Consider the following 18,850-nt stretch of genomic DNA (forward strand, 5'->3'; position numbering starts at 1 on the left):
CAACCAATTAATAAAACTCTGCTGGCCAATTATACAGCTGTGAACTGAAGTGATAAATCATTCCTTTCCTTTGAAGTTTTAAAACTCCGTAGAAATTCAAAACATAAACAGTGTTACGAAGCAGCTCAGCGAGCTCAGCGCCATTTTAACTGTCTCTTTAATAGTTAAGTTATCGGAAGAAGTTCTTGTAAAAATGAAGCTAAGATTTAAACAAACAAATTAAGGGCTCACGTGTACCAGTCCTGCTTACCTTGGACTCAATAAATCAGGTTTTGTTCTGAGGAAGAGAGAGTTTGCTTCGCACTGCAATCACAGCTGGAATTCCCGGCATGGAGACAATTCTGTCCTCAGCTGGCCTTCCCCCACTCCCAGACACAAACTGTGAGGGTCGGATGGCACTTTGCTCAGCAAAACGGCTCATCTTCTTTGCCTGAAGAATAAGGTAAACAAACTGCCAGACATCTGATGGATTGATCATCCGACAGATAACGTGACCAGGAATTCGGGAGCAGCTGTAATGAACAGCTCCCATCAGCAAGCCCCTCCCCAGAAGTCTCTCAGAGTTCTCAGAAAATTCTTATATTAGCTTTTACTTTTCTATGTAAAGATCTTACTAATCAATCTTAGATTTGAAGTAAAAGCCTATATCTTCAGTGTGGAGCTACTGTAGTTTACAGGTCTCTTTCCTTTCCTTTTCCTTTTTTCTTAGGAATTTTTGTATTGTCTAAACATTGGAAAAATACATTATTTAATATGTATAGTATACATTTCAACATCAGCTTGTACCAAATTTATTTATTTAAATTTTGTAGCTGCATAATGTCTTTTCTTGCTTTACACAGGACTGATGCTTTGCTTGTGAAGTTGTCCCTTGTAATTGGAAAAGAAGTGTTTTATTCTGCTTTGTGGGCCAGTGTCTTGGTTAGCCCTTCTGTAAGACTACCTGCTTCCCTTTTTGTTGTCAATCATATCAACAGAGCAATACCTGGAAAGCAGCAGAATTATATAATGGGGACTGATCCTAATCTCACAGTAGGTTAAATAATAAATAATCTTTGTTTTTATAAGATAAATAATGACGAAAAATGGAAAATTGCAGATAAAATCATCATTTTCTTAGCTAACTGTTAATTGGCAGTACCTGTGTAACATACCAAGGTCGCTGTTATGAGATAGATGACTCTATAAGTCATATAAATAAATAATTGAATCCCTATGAAATGTGAATTAGGATAATATATTCTGGTAAAAATGCTTCCTCCTTTAACTGCTTTGAAAACTAATGCAAGTGGAGGCAAATTTTCCATTTTCTGTCATTGCATGGTAAATACATATTCATTAAAATTAAAGTTTATTACTCAAGTTAAAATTTTTATGTTCTGTCTATAATCATCATGCTAATTAGTTCTGCATTTTATGGAGGTTTGTGTAAAATTTAAATATTAATTCAGTGTTCAAGGATGTGTAAGCCTTTGTGTAATTATTTATGCAACATGGAGATGGAGAATACATTTATATGCCCACCATAATATTCCCTTTCTGTAAGCAACTTTATGGGCAGCACAGAAAAGGAATAGTAGATAATAAGCCAAAGAAGTGCAGAAGAGGAAAAAGAGAAAAATTAATTGTATTTAGTTTACATCGCCCTCATTCACTACATTTCTGAATATCCTTGTATCCTTGTGGCTACCACATCCATATAAGATACTTTTATTGATTTCTCACTTCTCACTTCCACACAAGGACAACTTTCTTTGTCTGTCACTTCATTTATTTGTCTTGTGATTTGATTCTCATAGTTTTCTTCATATAACCAAATCAGTGCAGCATTCTTTGATAATGAGCACAATTCTATATTCAATCCATATTATTTCAGCATCCCTTCCTTTCTGACTCTAAATAAGATGCCCATGTGGTTAAAAACAAGAAGAAATAGCCATTCCTATTACAACACACTATATTTCTTCTACCATATTGATGTATTATTTCCATGTAATAGAATGGAGGACGTATACACAACGATTTTAAGTTCACTCATTCTATTTTAATTATTCATTACATGCAATAAATGACATACTGCTGTCATATTTCTGCCAGCTTTTGAAACCTTAAAATTCCTCCATCTGTTTTGACATATTTAGTAAATGTTAACAAAGAACACAAATTTATCTGGTTGGTCTTGATTTTCACCATTTAAGTGCCATTTGCAATTATTCAGTTCATTTTGTGTGACAAACATTAGTTTTGACATGTTAATTATACATTTCATATACTTTGTTGCATCATACGGTTTGTATAACATTTAAGTAAATCAGGTTCTCAGCAAGGAACTTGATAATATTGCATATAGAAGCATTCATACATTGATATATTTTGATAATTTCACCTTAATGCCACCAGATACATTCTTTATACATTTGCCAATAAGTGCATTAAACAAGCAAGGACCATGCATTCTTACCTTACTCCCTGACCAGTGTTAAATCATTTGCCAGTATGAGTGTTTTGCTTCCATTATAATCCAGTCTTTCTTATACATTTGGCAATCAACCTTCATTCCATATTCATGGAAACTTCCCATAATTCAAGTTTATTCACTTCATAATATACTTTCTTCAACATCAACAAACACATAGCTACATGTCTTTCTCATATTCACATATTTTTCAACTACCATATTTTTCAGAGTATAAGATGCACCTTTTTTCCTCAAAAAGAGGCTGAAGATCTGGGTGCATCTTATACACCAAATACAGCATTTTTGCCTCCCGAAGCCCCCCCTTTCACCAAAATGGCTGTGCGTACCCATATGGAGGCTTTCAGAGAGCTCCTGGGGGGCTGGGTAGGGCAGAAGTGAGCAAAAAACGGACCTTTTTGCCCCCCCCCCCAACCCCTAACAGCACTCTAAGCCTCCATAAGGCTATGCATGCAAAATTTTTGACAAAAAATGAGCCCATTTTTGCAAAAAATGGGCCATTTTTTGCTCATTTTGGGGGGCCCACCCCTCCAGGAGCACTCTGCAAGCCCCCCCCCCAAGGCTATTCATGCCCTTTTCGGGGGGGAAATGGGCCCGTTTTTGTGAAAAATGGGCCATTTTGGGGAGGTTTGCAGAGTGCAAAAACTTTTTTTCCTTTTGGAAAGCTCTTTAACTGATTGATGAGAATTACATTAATCAAGTGCTGTGCCAGCAGAAACACCTATCTACTGTATTTCTCTCTCGCTCTATTTCTCTCTCTCTACCCCTCTACCTACCTACCTATACACACACTCTCTCTCCCTACCTAGCTACTGTATTTCTCTTCCCCCCCTCTCTATTTCTCTCTCTCTACCCCTTTATCTACCTACCTACCTACCTAACTACTCTCTCTCTCCCTACCTATCTACTGTATTTCTCTATCTTTCTATTTCTCTCTCTCTCTATCCCTCTACCTACCTACCTACACACTCTCTCTCTATCCTTTTATCTACCTACCTACCTAACTATTCTCTCATTCCCTACCTACCTCTCTCTTTCTCTCCCTCTCTATCCCTCTATCTACCTACCTACTTTTTTTAAATTTGCCTCTTCAAAACTTTGGTGTGTCTTATACTCCAAAAATATGGTATTTCTTGCAATTGACTTTACCTTGAATTGTGGTCGTTGCTTCAGTTTATGTCCTAACTAATGTCTCTTAGAAATGTGTCAAACATAAATTTAGAAACTTTGATTGAAGCATTTAATCATGGCCTTTTCTAGTACAGGGCCTTCCACATATCCTTTGGGCTGCAATTGGTACAAAATGCTTCAGTCCAGTAATTTACAGATATTGCCTGCAAAAAACTCTTCACTGATTGCTAATAGATTTCTATCAAGTGTAAATCAAATTGCTACAGGTTTTGACCTATAAAATCAGATATGGTTTGCATCAATATTGTATCGTCAGGACCGCAACCTCTACTTTTAATCAATCTCTCAGTACAATTATCCCAAAGTGATAATTGATAACCCCTCTTCAGAGTTCTGGGTTATTAGGAAATGGAAATAGTCCGATATAGAAAATGATGCAGTCTTATCCTTTTTATGATTAGGAGATTGTTTGACTTTTGAAAGTATTATTTATAAAATTGTTCAAAATGATTTATTAATGTAATTATTGTATGAGATAATTTATTTAGATGTTACTAATTTTGATAGTTGTGGATGTAGAATGTTAATAGCATCGTTTTCATAGTTTTACCTGCTAGGATGTTTAATTGTATTGTAAGCTTTATATGTTGTTATAAACTATCATGAGCCAGATTGGAATTGGCAGCAAGCAAATAAGATAAACAAATACATCATTGTGAGCAAATATGTTAAGTGTGTTAAGTTTTGATTGTTAACAAATTTGACTTCCCCTCTTATTGTGAGCCAGCTCTTTAAAAAAAGTTGCTAACATATCATTTTGTCCTTATTGTTAAATAATTTGATATGATTCTAAGGTATTGTTGCATTATTCCTTTTCAATGGACATATTCCTCAAATAATTTGGGGAAGGGGATCCACAAAAAAAAATCCCTGCATCATCATATTCTTGAATTAGCTGAGGAATGTAAGCCAATCCATTTTCTGATTACGATGTGGAAAGAGATTGAAAATTGAGAACTTCTGGATTTTAAAAATAAATTCCTACCACACTTTTGTTGTATGAAGTTCAATCTATAGAGCAAAAGAAAATGATCAGTCTATTGGGGGTTATTATATCAAATGTTATTTCACTTTTTTTCTAGATACAAGCTATTTGTGTGTCAATGCTGGATTCAAATGTTCTTGTACAAAGAAACACTTTGGAAGTAGTTCTCTTCTTTTTCCCATTATATTCTTCTTTGGTAAGCAAATTATTTTTAATTCAATTATTTTTGGCCTTGAGGTGCTTTTCAAAAGGCAACTGGACTTTCTTGAGTTTTTTCTTTGAAAATGTTTTGCTTCTGTAAATATGCACTCTGATTCAGGTGACCTTGAGGATACAGATAAATCTCCAAGTGGCATCAATGACTCAGAATGCCAGTGATGACCTTCGGAGTGTTAATGAGCAGATGACTGCAAAGAATATAAATTCTTCTATTCCTCACCATTCAGTCAGAACTGAAGAAGCTTCTTGGATGAGAAATGAAATGTTTTCAAGGAAAAAAAAACAAGAAAGCAGTTGCCTTTTGAAAAGCACATTTGGGACATCCATGACCTAGATGATTGAATATTTATCTCCATACATATTTGCCTTTGTTTACAAAATGTTATGGAAGATTCCTGGTAAGGTTACTCCTATGTGTATTTGTATTCAATAACTAGTTTTTTACTATTTAAGACAAATCAAGGTATCAAGAACATATGTTTGTAGAGACTTCACTGTATCAAATCATCAGGTTCTGGGAGTATCTACTTGAGATAGTCTTGATTCATTGTTATTTCCAAATCAACAATGAGGATAGCATTTCTCCAAAGCCCAATTGAGAGAAATAATAGTGGGGGAGAGGAACCTACTGACTGGCTAACTATTGTGAAAAACGATGGATTAAAATGAACCTTGGCCCAATCTAACAAGGTAGCTTTTATTCTAATGAATTATTTTGTTTGGTTCTCATTTCCCAACCCACCATCCCCACAGAAAATGAAAAATGAATTTTAAAAAACATTCTTTTTAATACATATCTTATTGTTTTAATGCATTTATTTAACAACTTTTATTTTGTATTTCTAAACTATTTCAAGGTGTAGTTTCATGGGAAGCAATATGGCAATATATTGGAAAAAATCAATAGTAATATATTTGGGGGGGAATCAATAGCTTAATAGGGGCAGGTACAAAACAATAGCAACCTACCACTGTCTAATACAACCCTCAGACATTTCTTTACAAATTGTGAATGATGTACAGTATAGGAGTATGAATTGTGTGAATGATAATATTCTTAATGTTGCTGATGTTTTATTACCATATTGTGTGGTTTCCTTCTCCATTTTCTGCTGTATTTTAGTTTTCATTAAAAGACATGTACTTTCAGCTGACTTGTTGATTCTTTGTTTAGGACCCAAATGAGAGTGCTATTCCACTGCATAGGTCTGATTTGGTTCATCTTCTGTCAGCAGCTGCACAGACTCTCTTAAGAAGAGATATGTCACTAAACAGAAGGCTATATTCATGGTTGCTAGGTATGATATCACATAGAGTTGTCATTGTTTTTGCATTCTTTAATTATTCTGAATTATTTTTAAGAATAAGGTAGGGGTTGAGATATTAAATATCAAAGAGTGGTACACTAATCTAATTTATATGCTTACAAAGAAATATCTGTTATTCTTTGTCCTTAAAATACTTCAGTGGAAGGGAAGTATCATGTGCATATCAAATGCAACAGAGCTATGCTGAAGATAACTGATGCAGTCCTAATAGCAAGAAATAGCAGTGGAGTAATAGGAAAAGAAATGTTCATCTTTTGCTGTGATTTCTTGTTTTATTAATTAAAACTATAATGCTATATTGTACTTTTTGTCTTGTTACAATTATCTTTTTTAAGGCTCTGATATCAAAGGGAAAGCTTCTGTACCAGCGTTATCCATTAATGCATCCTTAGAAGATTATGCCCACAGTTTTTTTGAAAAATACTCCAAAGAACTTTTAGTTGAGGTAGGTCCATATTATACTCTTTAAAGGATGACTTCATTAAGTGGTGACAGTCAAATGTTAGATTAATAAATTGTTGTTGCTACTGGTTCTGGCTACTATTTTATAATACCAGCTTTCAGAATCTTGCATGGAAAAGTGAAAATTCAAACACTTGGCAACTGACTCATATTTATGATAGTTGAAGCATCCCTGGATCATGTGATTACCTTTTGTGACCTGACAAGAAAGTCAATGGGGAAACCACTTAACAGTCATGTTACTAACTTAACAACTACAGTGATTCACTTAACAACTATGGCACGAAAGGTTGTAAAATGGGACAAAAATAACTTAACAAATGTCTCACTTAGCAATTGAAAGGTTGAGCTTAATTGTGATTGTAAGTTGAAGATACCTGTACAGTGGAATAGTCTTTGAAAAAGCAAGACCAAAAAGAAAGCAATGAGAAATCTGGAAAGCAGAAGTAAAAGTATCTTCAATTGATTTTCTGATATGGGCTGAATTAACTGCAATTGTCCTTTCTTCTTCCTATTTCAATTCAGTTCAAATGCAGTGTTTTTCCCTTGCCTACAGGAGTGTTACACTTTTCATTTAGTCATGTGTCATTTCAAGAATAGCGTTGAATTTTTCAAACCAATTTATGGGATTTTTAATAAGAAATAATTACTAATAAAAAATTAGCTAAAATTATTTAAAAAGCTGATAACAACTAATTTGCATGGTTGTCAATTTTTTCTTGATTAATAGGGTTTAATTGAAATACTACATCAGAAATTTTCAGAATCTGACTTAGAAGAACAGCACCATGCATATTTGAAGCCATTCCGCATTCTCATAAGCCTACTTGACAAGCCTGAAATAGGTAAGGAAAAGAGAGACTTTTCTTCAAGAACTAAATGTGCTAAGTCACACTATTGACAAACACAGGTTTCTTCTGACATAGATGCTGGTCAATCATTTTAAATTAACATTATCTAAATACAACTTCGATGTTCTTCAATATTTCTTAAATTCATTATTAATTTGAATACATTATGAAAAGAGTACTTATACATCTCTTCATGGCTTGTTTTCTGATATTCCTATCTTCATTCAGAGACAACATATTGTATCATACTTAATTACTGCTAGGTAGCTGTCACTGTTTGAGAAAATGGTTTCCAACCCCTAGGTAATGGCCCACTACCAGGCGGCGCAAGCAATAAGCAAGCGTTTGTGTGTGTGCAGTTCCGCTTGCTCAAGTAGTGGGTGCTCACACACAAAACTCCATTTGCATGAGTGTCAGGTACTCACACACAAATGGTGTTGCATACATGTGCCTGACGCTCACACAGAATCATCCCTCTTCCTCCTCCTGCCGGTCCACTAAGCCAGGAAGGTTTAGGCCTAAGATCTTTCCAGTTGTTTAATTATTAGAATATAGACTATTTTCTTGGTCTGAGAATAGACATAACAAATGAAAAAGTACATAGAAACCAGAAGTCTGATATTAAATTAATTTCCATTATGAAAGCATAAAAAGTACACTTGCACAATTCAATTATGTATCAACTGAGACTGCTGCTTCTGCAAAATAAATATAGTTAACATAAAATTGATCTATGTGGAATATTGAGATTCTGTTCTAGTCATATTGCTAATCATGTGTGAAATCCTAACAATGCTCTTAATATTTACTGTATGTAATAATACATTGAACTGCAGAGATGAAGTTGTGTCAATATAACTTTATAGTAAGATAATTCACATGTGTAAATAAGTGTTTAAATATTGGATTCCTTTATATTTCCCTTATTGTAGGCCCATTAGTCATTGCGGACTTATTTCTTGAAGTGATCAGAGCATTCTATAGATATTGCAAAGAAACACTGGGTTCTGATCTTAAACTTAGCTATAGTCAAACTGGGAATGTCCTTACAAGGTATAGTTTGTTTTCTGTTTACTTATGTAGCTAAATAAATAAATTATACATCTATTTTTTTCCCCGGTTGTTGGATACTGCTACTATATTTCTGATCACAATTACATATTTTCTTGTATCCAGTTCTTCAAAACATGCTTTGAAAGTAATTTGAACATTTTGCAAGCTAAGGGAATGTCCTGTTTCTACTGCTACAGGAAACTTGCTATGGGGGGTCTCTGCTAAATCAGTGGTTGCAAAAGTCTATCAGAAATATGACTCTTTCTGGGTTAACACAAAGCCAGTTTGTTACAGTAGCTAAAGGCATTGGGTTAGAAACTGGAAGGCCGTGAGTTCTAATTGTGTCTCAGTCATAAAGTCAGCTAGGTGATTTAGAACCAGTCGGGTTTTTCTTCAAAGTCCAATTGCCTCTTGAAAAAAAAACCTTTGGGACTCTCAGTTAAAAAGAAACCCCATAATACTGCTTGAATGTAAAAGAAGAATGGTTATATTAGAAAAGAGTGGTGCTAAACTTGGCTCATCCTATAACTCAGACTTAAATTTCAGGACAGGTAGGGACTTAAATTTTCAGTTTCATTTCCGAATACCTAGTTACAAGTTTTGTACCATCACCTTAAATACATTTATTTATTATTAACATAATATGTCTTACTTTAAATATATATATATTCTTCTACATATATTTACTAAATATTGTTTATTCTCTTTTCAGTGCAATAAAAGAAAACAAGAATGCATCTGAGATTGTTAAAACAGCTAACATGTTGATCACATCCTTAAACACAGATTTTCTGTGGGATTATATGACCGGATGCATTGAGGACTGCTTAAGGTAGTTACAGATCTTGTATTTTTGCTTTGGAGATAAGAGAATAACAGGGGAACAGTAATAATTTTTCTTAAATTCAGAATACAAATGCCATGCAATATCATTGCTCTGCAAGCCATATTGACTTCCAATAAATTTATGAGTACCATCTCAGGAAACTACCTCTCTCATCTTTGTTGCTCGTCTCTGCACCCTTTTTAAACCTTCAACATCTTTTTATATCATGGTAGCCAAAACTGGACACAGCATTCCAAGTGTAGTCTTATCAGAGCAGTATAAAGTAGTACTTACCTTGATACTATCTGTTGATGAAACCTAGAACTGCATTGGATTTCTTTGGGAACCGCACGACACTACTGGTTCATATTTAAATGGTACTCCTAGTTCTCTCTAACAGTTACTGCGGTGTCACCACTGAATTGCATTTTGATGAATAAGACCCAGCGTACAAGCCGGTCAAGATCCTTCTCGATCTTGAGCCTATCTTCTAAAGCAGGTGTCCCCATCCCCTGGTCTGCAGACTAGTACTAGACCACGGCCCATTGGGAATCAGGCAACGCAAGCGAAGAGTTTACATGTTAAACTATCACCTCCACCTCTATTCCACTGTCGCTGCTGCTCTGCAGAGCCAAAAACATTGGGAATCACTGTTCTAAAGTGCTGGCTATTTCCTCCAGATTAATATCATCTGCAAATTTGATGAATTCCCAAAATCTAAATCTTTTATGAAGATGTTGAAGAGTACTGGCTAAGACAGAACTGCATGCTTCCCTCCATGTAGAAGTAGTTACATTGAGGACTTCATGTTGAGTGTGGTTGGTCAGCCAGTTACAGTTGGTGAAAATTTCCCTGTTATTGTGAGATGTAGCCCATCCCTGTCCAGAAGCCCCTCAGGTAGGTATTATAGATCATGGTCTAGGATTCCAAAGTTCTCTTAATGGCACTATCTTCTAAGGTAATGGTTTACTTCAAAAGTTCTGTGTTCCCTCATTGGATGCCTACCTTTCATTGGGAGTAGAAGAAAATACCACCTGTGGCCCCATCTCTTTGGCTCTCTCCACCCTACAATTGGTACCCTTGATGATGTCTCCTCTTCAGGTGTCTGCACACTTTTTTCCAACAGGAAATTGATTGTTTAGCTCCAGCACCTAGACTGGATTGAGTTTGAGGGGTTTTTTCCTTCTATGAATGACAATTTGCCATTGGTCTGTCTCTAAAAGTGTTAGTTAAGTGTTCCTTATTATGTTCAGTTTCGATAAAATTTTCTTCCTTTGGTTGGTGTTTCTTATTTTGTTGATTGAGATGGAGGAGGGAGAAGATTTTTGACGCTCCTGGCCAAATTCCCACAAGGAAACTCAATCGGGGAGCCAGCAGTAAGTCAGAAGTTGCTCCAGTATCCACTGTATTTTCCCACCCATGGTCATTATTTTCTGTTTATTTAAGTAAATATCTATGAAATAATGATCCAACAGAGCATAGGTTACCTAATATCTACTAAAATATGCTTTCTACTATGTTTTAGAAAATGCAGTGCTTGATTTGAGAAACAAAAGAATAATATCTGGAGAAGTTGGGTTTTAAAAATGTTTTTGGAAGAAGCACACAACCAGTTCAATGTATGTTTTATATGCTACTGTTTTTAATTGCATTTCTATTAAAAATTACACTATGATCAAACCTGAATGAAAAGGCTTTTTTTTAAAACAAAAGTTATCCTTTTTTTTCAGCGACAAAAATAAATCCACACAGACACAACTGCTAACTAATGGTGCAACAATTTCAGAACTCTGCACACTAACAGTGTTTCTTCTAGATGTGATACCACTGGTAAGTCAAAATGTTTAATTTTGTCTCTTAAGCCATTTATGTAAATTATTTCTTCAATATGTATAGATGTGTTCTACTTGCCAAAGGAAGTTTTTATGCAGGGCTATAGTTCAGTGATGGGTTCCAGACCCTGTTGCAACCGGTACGCTGGAACAGGGCCAGGTGCTCACCACGTCCACTCACGCAGTGCGTGCATGCGTACCCACTGCCTGTGACGCTCCAGCTGCTCAATTGAGCGTCACGCAGGCGCTGTATGCTCTGTGTGCATGTGCAAATGTCCTGATCGGCTCAAATAGTGGTAAAGAGAGCGAGCAGGTGGGTGGGCCAGCCGGAGCACCATAGCAGAACAGTACCTGGTGCTCCCAGCAGGCACCGGTATGCCCGTACCGGGGTCTACCGGTCATATCCCACCACTGCTATAGTTCCACTGGAGTTATTTAGAGTTATATTTTGACATAATATATTTCCATGCTATGTTAAATTATGAAAAACATTTCATGTTTCTACAAAACAAGCAGCGATCAGCAGAAAGGAATAAAACTACAAAACAATTCAGCAAATCAACAAATAAAATGTGAGATATGAAAGACCACTTGCAGTTGAAATTTATTCTATAGTTTGTAACCAATATTTTACCTTATTCTCAAGACATATATTTGTACCATTACCAAAAATTGGTTTTCACTACACTTACATTCTGCTTCAATTTTATAGCATTTCTAATTTGAATAATCTTTAGGAACGTGAACATAAATTATTATAATTCATAATTTCATTTGTTGACTTATACTGTTTTGATCATAGTTACTAATATTCATTGTTTTCTTAGAAATTAATAGCAACTTTTTAGCTTTTTGAATCAATAAATTCAGTTATTCACAATTAATGACAGGAAAAATGGCAGAATATACCCTCCATGATACCTGTAAACTCTTTATTTATTTATTATTTTTCTTATTTATTCCTACTGCATCTTATTTGTTTATATGTATTCAATAAAAAAGGGGGGAAATATAAAAAGGAAAAAACCTTATTTTCATTAGCCAAACAAGTGGAATTTTGCAAGCAAGGGTAACTAGAAGGACTTTTGAAGATCTTAATATGCAAATGAACTCACGGGGAGACAGCCAAGGCCTATGTATATTGGCTTGTGTATTTCTTTAAAATATAAAGCCGACACATTGAATTTAATTCCACAATAATGAATGCCTAGTAATGACTCTTGCATTATTTATATAATATGATCATAATACTATGCCCAGGTTAGTTCCCAACTATTAATCAATTGAAGAACAGTCCCAAAGCATCATATTATGTTATGACTCAGCAAAGTCTGACTGGCTTCAGAGCACTCACAACTGACACACAATTATACAAGTGTTACTTTTTTTTGCAACTGCTAAGGTGCTGCCAGATCCACTGAGCTGATGCAGTCCCACTGTCAAGGCTTGATTATATTTTCTCATTTTATTTGGATTTAATTTCAAGTCTTTTTAAAGTGCTTGCTTCCTTGAACCATCTTGTTTTTGTAGGAACTTTATTCTGAAGTACAGTCTCTGTATCTGCCACAAATGCTCAACTGTATGGTACAAAGTCTTCTTGAAAACATGGAAGTACTAAGTTTATCAGAGTTCACATACATGTTAAGAACATGTTTTAAAGTGCTTAGTAAAGTGCAAATGCCATCTGCCTACCTGAGTACTGAAACTGGAAGCTCAGACTCTGTAAGTATTAATATGTTTTTCTGACCGATTTTGGCATGAGTTTATTTACTTACTAAGGCCATACCATATATATTTGTATTTTGAATCACCAGAGTGATTCTGGTGGCTGCATTCCAATAGTTGGCATAAAATTGTTCAATTAGCTGTGAGAACTATTAGTTCTCTAAAACAACATTAATTTTCTAATAATTCTACAATTCCAATATCTATATAGGAAATTATAATACAGTATGGACTAAAATTGTGCTTATTTAAATACATCATAGGGAAAGATGGCTTAAGAACAGATTTTTATTTATTTCTTGGAGCATATTTTTTTTTGTTTTAAAATAATAGTTGATTCTTGTTTCTAAACTTTTGAGACTAAGAGATGTACATATGCATTTTTTCCTGTTCTATGTTTGTATTATTGTGTTCAGTTCAGTTCAGTTTATTATATTTATATGCTGCCCTTTTCCCCCCGAAGGGGACTCAGGGCGGCTCACAGCTCGAACCAGGGAAGGGGGATACAGACAAAAAAATTTAAAAAACAAAGCATAGCAATGCATAATTTAAAACACACAACAGTCATACCATTCGAGACGGGGGCAACAGCTCTTTAGCCCCAGGCCTGTCGGAACAGCCAGGTTTTAAGGGCTTTGCGGAAGGCCTGGAGGGTGGTGAGGGTTCGAATCTCCACGGGGAGTTCGTTCCAGAGGGTCGGAGCAGCCACAGAGAAGGCTCTCCTCCGGGTAGTCGCCAGTCGACACTGGCCGGCGGATGGAATTCGGAGGAGGCCTAATCTGTGGGATCTAATCGGTCTAGTGGAGGTAATTGGCAGCAGGCGGTCTCTATGTTTATGAACATAGGTGCAGCTATTCATGTAATCTCAGACTCTGCTTTATTAAGGTTCTTGTACTTAAGCAAATGCAATTGAACATTCTTATATTGTGTGAAATATAACACATATTTGGCATCCAGTCTTACACAGCAGAAAATGCTTGTGGCTGTATTAATGAAAGTCAAGTAGAAAAAGAGGCAGGACCGATTGACACTCTCAGTAGGAGAGGACCAAGTTGGATCAAGCAAGCATTTGGCACCCAAGGACTGCACTTAACCTTTTGAGGTGAAAGTTGGAGTGGTGGGGTTACATCACACATGGGTGAAAACAGTGGCGTGCGGTGAGGTTCACGGCCGGTGAGGCAAGAGGGCAAAAGCCGCCCTATGTCTGCCAGTGCATCCCGCTCTATGGCCGCTGCATCCACCATAGAGCGGGATGTGTCGGAGCTTCAGGGGCGGCTTTTCTTTATGCTTTTATGTAAAAAAAACAAACCAGACATGCGCTCGAGAGAGGGGGGGGCAACCGAGGGGTTGACAGGGCACTGATTTTGGCGCGCTCTTGCTGCCTCGCTTAGAACTACCCGCCAGAAATGAAGCAGTCTTGTGGCCCCTTCGCTCGTGGGGTGCCAACCCTTTGACTCGCTGTTTCCTTCCAGGTGGCTGGAGAGCCACTTGTGACAAGGCGCGCCGCCTCGAGCTACCTGCAGTGGCGCTTCCTTCCCTCTGCGCCCCGCTTGCCTGCCTGCTGGCACCAACCCTCCGGGCGTCTTCTTCACCGGGCAAGCCCTCTGCAGGGCAAGGGGGTGTGACCAGGCAAGGCATAGTCAGGGGGGCAAACAAACTCCATGCCCACCTCTTTCTTCCAGCAGTGCTGAGAGTCAGCAAAGAGCTTGGTGGCGTCACCCAGCTGTAGGGGAGGGCGTGGGGTGCGGGAGACCAGCCTCCGGGAAGCTCGCCTCTCTGGACGGCCCTGTAAGCCCCACACACCCCCTCCGGCTCGCTCCGTCCCATCTGCCAGAACTTCTCCCATGTGCAGTAGATCTCTGTAGATCTGCCTCTGAGGAGCCTTCCTTTCTTCTTTCCTTCCTTCCTTTCTTTCTCTGTCTCCTTCTCCTTCTCATCTTGTTCCTTCCTTTCCTTCCCTCTTTCCTTCTTATTCCTAACACTTTCCTTCTTTTCTTGCCTCCTTTCCTACCTCCATCCCTTGGTCTCCTTCTCCTCCCTCCTTCCTTCCTTCCTTTTTCAGGAGGGGATGAATGGAGGGCGAAAGGGCGACAGGCTGCGGGTGGCCAGGGACCCCTCGCCTTCGGACGCAGGATGAGAGACCATGAGGAGAGCCCAGGATGAGGGGAGGGCGAGAGGTTGGCAGAGCCACAAGCGGCCGTGGTTGTCCCAGGCAGGGGCATGGTGGAGGCGGTGTGGGTAAAAGGGAAGCGGCGGCGGCTGTGGGGCCAGCGGGGATCGGGCCATGGAGGTGGCGGGAAAACGTGAGGGGAAAGTCGACACACACACTCTCTCTCTCCCTCTTTTTCTTTCTTTTTCTTTCTTTCCTTCCCTCCCTCTCTCCCTCCCTCCCTTCTTCCGAGCCCAAAAAGGTATGAGGGGAGGGCGAAGGGAGGGACAGTGCTCCTGGTGACCATGTCTCTCCCAGAGGGGAGGCGGGGCGGGAGGGAGGGTTCATCCAGATAAAAGGGAAGTGATTGGGGCTGCAGGGCCAGCAGGGATCAGGAGGTGGCCAAACTCCATGCCCACCTCTTTCTTCCAGCAGCGCCAAGAGTCGCTGGTGGCAAAGAGCTCGGCGGCATCACCCAGCTGGAGGGGAGGCTGTGGGGTGCGGGAGACCAGCCTCCAGGAAGCTCGCCTCTCCGGACGGCCCTGTAAGCCCCACACCCACCCTCCGGCTCGCTCCGTTCCATCTGCCAGAACTTCTCCCATGTGCCGTCATGAGGCGAGCGCTCCGCTCCAGACTGGGCGCTGCTACGGCGCTTGTCCTGACAGCCTGCGCCTCTCTTTGCCAGCCCACCCAGCCCATTCCTCCACCGGCGTGGCGAGCTGCAGCGGGCTGGACGCGGGTGCGAGGGGCCTGGCAAAAGAAAGAAAGCACCAGCCCGCCAGCAGAGGCGGGCAAAAGACCCACTTCTGCTGACAGGCTGCCCTCTCTCTTCTCAAAAAGGCTCCCCTCCCTGTCTCTCGCCCTTCCCTCTCTTCCCAAACAAACTCTCTCTCAAATTGAGAGAGAGTTTGTTTGAGTGAAGTGAAGAAACAAACACACGTGCACGCGCGCGCACACACACACACACACAAATTACTTACAATAAAAAATTACTTACAAATTACAATAATTTTGATATCCTCCACCCTCCCTCCGACCTATATACCTTTTCCAGCTGTGTCACAGAGGATTTCCACTCTCCTCTTGTCTGCCACGATGAAAATGTGAAAATGTAAAAAGAAAAAGGCAAGAGCTGCTCTAGCCAGGCTAGGATAGTTGCTGCTAGAGTCACCATGTGGATGACTCTGCTTAACTGTTTTAAAAAAAGCCTCTAAACAAAGTGCCCTCTGCAGGAGGAGGCGAGAGAACCATGTGCCTTCTTTGCATAAGGAATTTTTCGCCTTTTAACCCTTTTAAATTTGTTTTTCTTTTTCATGATGACAGTGGTGAGGCCCTCCCTCCCCTGACTGCACGTCCTTGGGTGAGAGTGTATTGGGAACAATTTGAGAGGTCCTCTTCGTTTCTTTTTTAAATATTAATAGTCCAATTTTAGGGCTCATACTATAGATTAATCTATTTTCTACCTCAAAATGACAAAAAACCCTCTATTCCCATATTTTGGCAGTTATGGTCCCTACAAGCACTGAGGGCTGCAGAAAAGAATCCAAGGCCATCTGGGGCTTTGGAACTGAAGGTTGCCTCTGCAAGTTCAATTGAATACTTAAGCAAGAATTTAAATGTTAACTTTTAATATATGTCTTCTTAACTCTAAAGGATATGTTTATTCTTACATAAGGTTTTCTTTTGCTGTTGTATAAAATAAATACATACTTATGTACTAGACATACTCATTGCAATATTGCAGAGTCCTGTAAAGGAAGACAACCAGGAAATAAGTTCAGAATCCAAGGTACTAGAAGATGAAGAAGACATTCCTTTACCTTCAATAAAATCTGAAGACAGCGGCATTGCTCTTAGTGCTTCATCTCCTGAACTGTTACAGCATTTGAGGATGCCTAGGATAATCCCTGACAAAGATGATGTCTGGAAAAAGGGTGGAAGCTTGCAGATGACTTTGCACTATATCCAGGAACTGGTTGCCAAATTTGCCAGTAAACATATATTTGAGATTCATTTACAGAATTCCAATAATGACAATGTTTCAAAAGTCCATGTCAGTCAAGGAAACAACAAAGAGAATAATTACCAAGTTGCCATAAATACTGAGGACAAAAGGCACTTGTATGACTCCAGGCAGATAGTGGTGCCTCAGTTGAAGCAAATGCTATCAGATTTCTTCACCGTACGAGGATCACCTTTTAAACAGAAAGGTTTGAAGCCTTCATCCCCTTCTGATGAATGCGATAATCCAAGGGATAAAGAAGAGAAAGATTGGGACCTTGATCGAGTTACATTTGATTTGGGAGCTACACGAGAGGATTGCAGAGAGACCTTTTCAGCTCTGTGCTATCTCTTATTGGATTGCACTACGTTTCCGGTCTATCTTTCTGAAGAAGAATCCGAACTGTTGTATTTGTCACTCTTTCAAGTGCCTGGTAAGAAGAACATTCTCATTCTAGCATTCTGATAATTTACATCACAGAAGAATGCTAAATAAGGAGACTTTCAAGGGAAATATTCACAAATGCTAACCTAAAATCTACATATCTATAAGTATAATTAAGGAGTTGAATACACATTGAATACATCGGATCCTACTATTCAGTTAAAGTATATGCTCATCTGTGGGTGGTGTTTCCATATTTCCCTTGCAAAATCAATTAAGAATTACTTAATAATTTGTTGAATAACTTAATCAGCATTTTATCAGGAAAAATGTCGCCACTAGTAAACAATGTGTACCAGCTGGATTAGCAACAAAGTAAAGTTTATGAAAAATTAAGTTATTGGAATGTTTTTCAATAATTGCTGTTTCATATTAAGAACCACCATATATGTGTAAGCAAATTGTTTGAAGAGACTAAGCATTCTTAGTAGCTTTGGAATATTGAATGCCACTAGGAAAAGAAGTATTCATTAATTCATTCATAAAACTGTTGGAATAATAGGTCATTTATATACATTCCCAAATACAAATACTGAGTTTTAATAGTTGAATATTTGCTAAAAATATTTGAATACACACTAAATATAAATTTAATAAATACAATTCAATATGGGAACATTATTTTTATACTTTTCAAATCACCAGTTAATGATTGTTTGAATAATGCACCAAACTCTTTATCACTTTCATTAGGAGGCAGTGAATCCAGTTTTCCTTTGTGGCTTAAATCCTTGATGACAATATGTTGCTGTGTTAATGACTGCTACATTCAGAATTTGGCCATTTCTGTACTGCTAGAAGTAATCAACCATTCCCAGTCACTGGCATTGGTTATTGAAGACAGAATTAAACGATATAAAATTCCTGGGCAAAACCCCTTCTTTGGAAGACTGCAGATGGTCACAATTCCTCCTATTGCTCCTGGAATCCTAAAGCTAATTTCAGAAAAAACTGATTTCTATCAGGTGCTGTGCTTTTTTTTTCCCACTTAAGACATTTGTGCATATGAGACAATGGAATATTTACAGCTCGACCTTATTATTACCTGAAGATAGCCAATAGCATTTGTTATTACTTTCCTTACTTAAACTAATCCAACAAAATAATAGAGCCACTTAAGCAGGTGTGGGGAAAACCAGTTAAACAAATATTTTTTCCCTACATTTTTGCTTTTAACATCATGGGAGCTCACAGGTTTAGCAAACAGAATCACATTTATAGTTGCATTACAACAGGCCTTCTCATCTTTCCTTTATTAAAGGTCTTATGAAATGATATTTTGTAGAACATTTTAATCATAATTACTA

The 18,850-nt window shown here is 38.1% G+C and overlaps 1 protein-coding gene across 1 annotated transcript in view; it reads left to right on the forward strand.

Annotated features, from left to right (window-relative positions):
• DOP1B (DOP1 leucine zipper like protein B) overlaps positions 1–18,850 on the forward strand; it is a 62,724-nt gene that overhangs the window by 15,841 nt on the left and 28,033 nt on the right. Inside the window, exons 5-15 of the mRNA XM_087721639.1 lie at positions 843–1,032; positions 4,750–4,848; positions 6,046–6,169; positions 6,535–6,644; positions 7,392–7,506; positions 8,445–8,565; positions 9,278–9,397; positions 11,122–11,221; positions 12,754–12,945; positions 16,842–17,532; positions 18,237–18,508. Coding sequence (XP_087577765.1) covers positions 843–1,032; positions 4,750–4,848; positions 6,046–6,169; positions 6,535–6,644; positions 7,392–7,506; positions 8,445–8,565; positions 9,278–9,397; positions 11,122–11,221; positions 12,754–12,945; positions 16,842–17,532; positions 18,237–18,508 — 2,134 coding nt within the window. The remainder of the gene's footprint in view (positions 1–842; positions 1,033–4,749; positions 4,849–6,045; positions 6,170–6,534; positions 6,645–7,391; positions 7,507–8,444; positions 8,566–9,277; positions 9,398–11,121; positions 11,222–12,753; positions 12,946–16,841; positions 17,533–18,236; positions 18,509–18,850) is intronic.

This window comes from Thamnophis sirtalis, unplaced genomic scaffold, assembly GCF_051295495.1.
Source record: "Thamnophis sirtalis isolate CommonGarterSnake01/CBP01778 unplaced genomic scaffold, rThaSir2_p1.2 scaffold_8, whole genome shotgun sequence".
Taxonomy (NCBI): domain Eukaryota; kingdom Metazoa; phylum Chordata; class Lepidosauria; order Squamata; family Natricidae; genus Thamnophis; species Thamnophis sirtalis.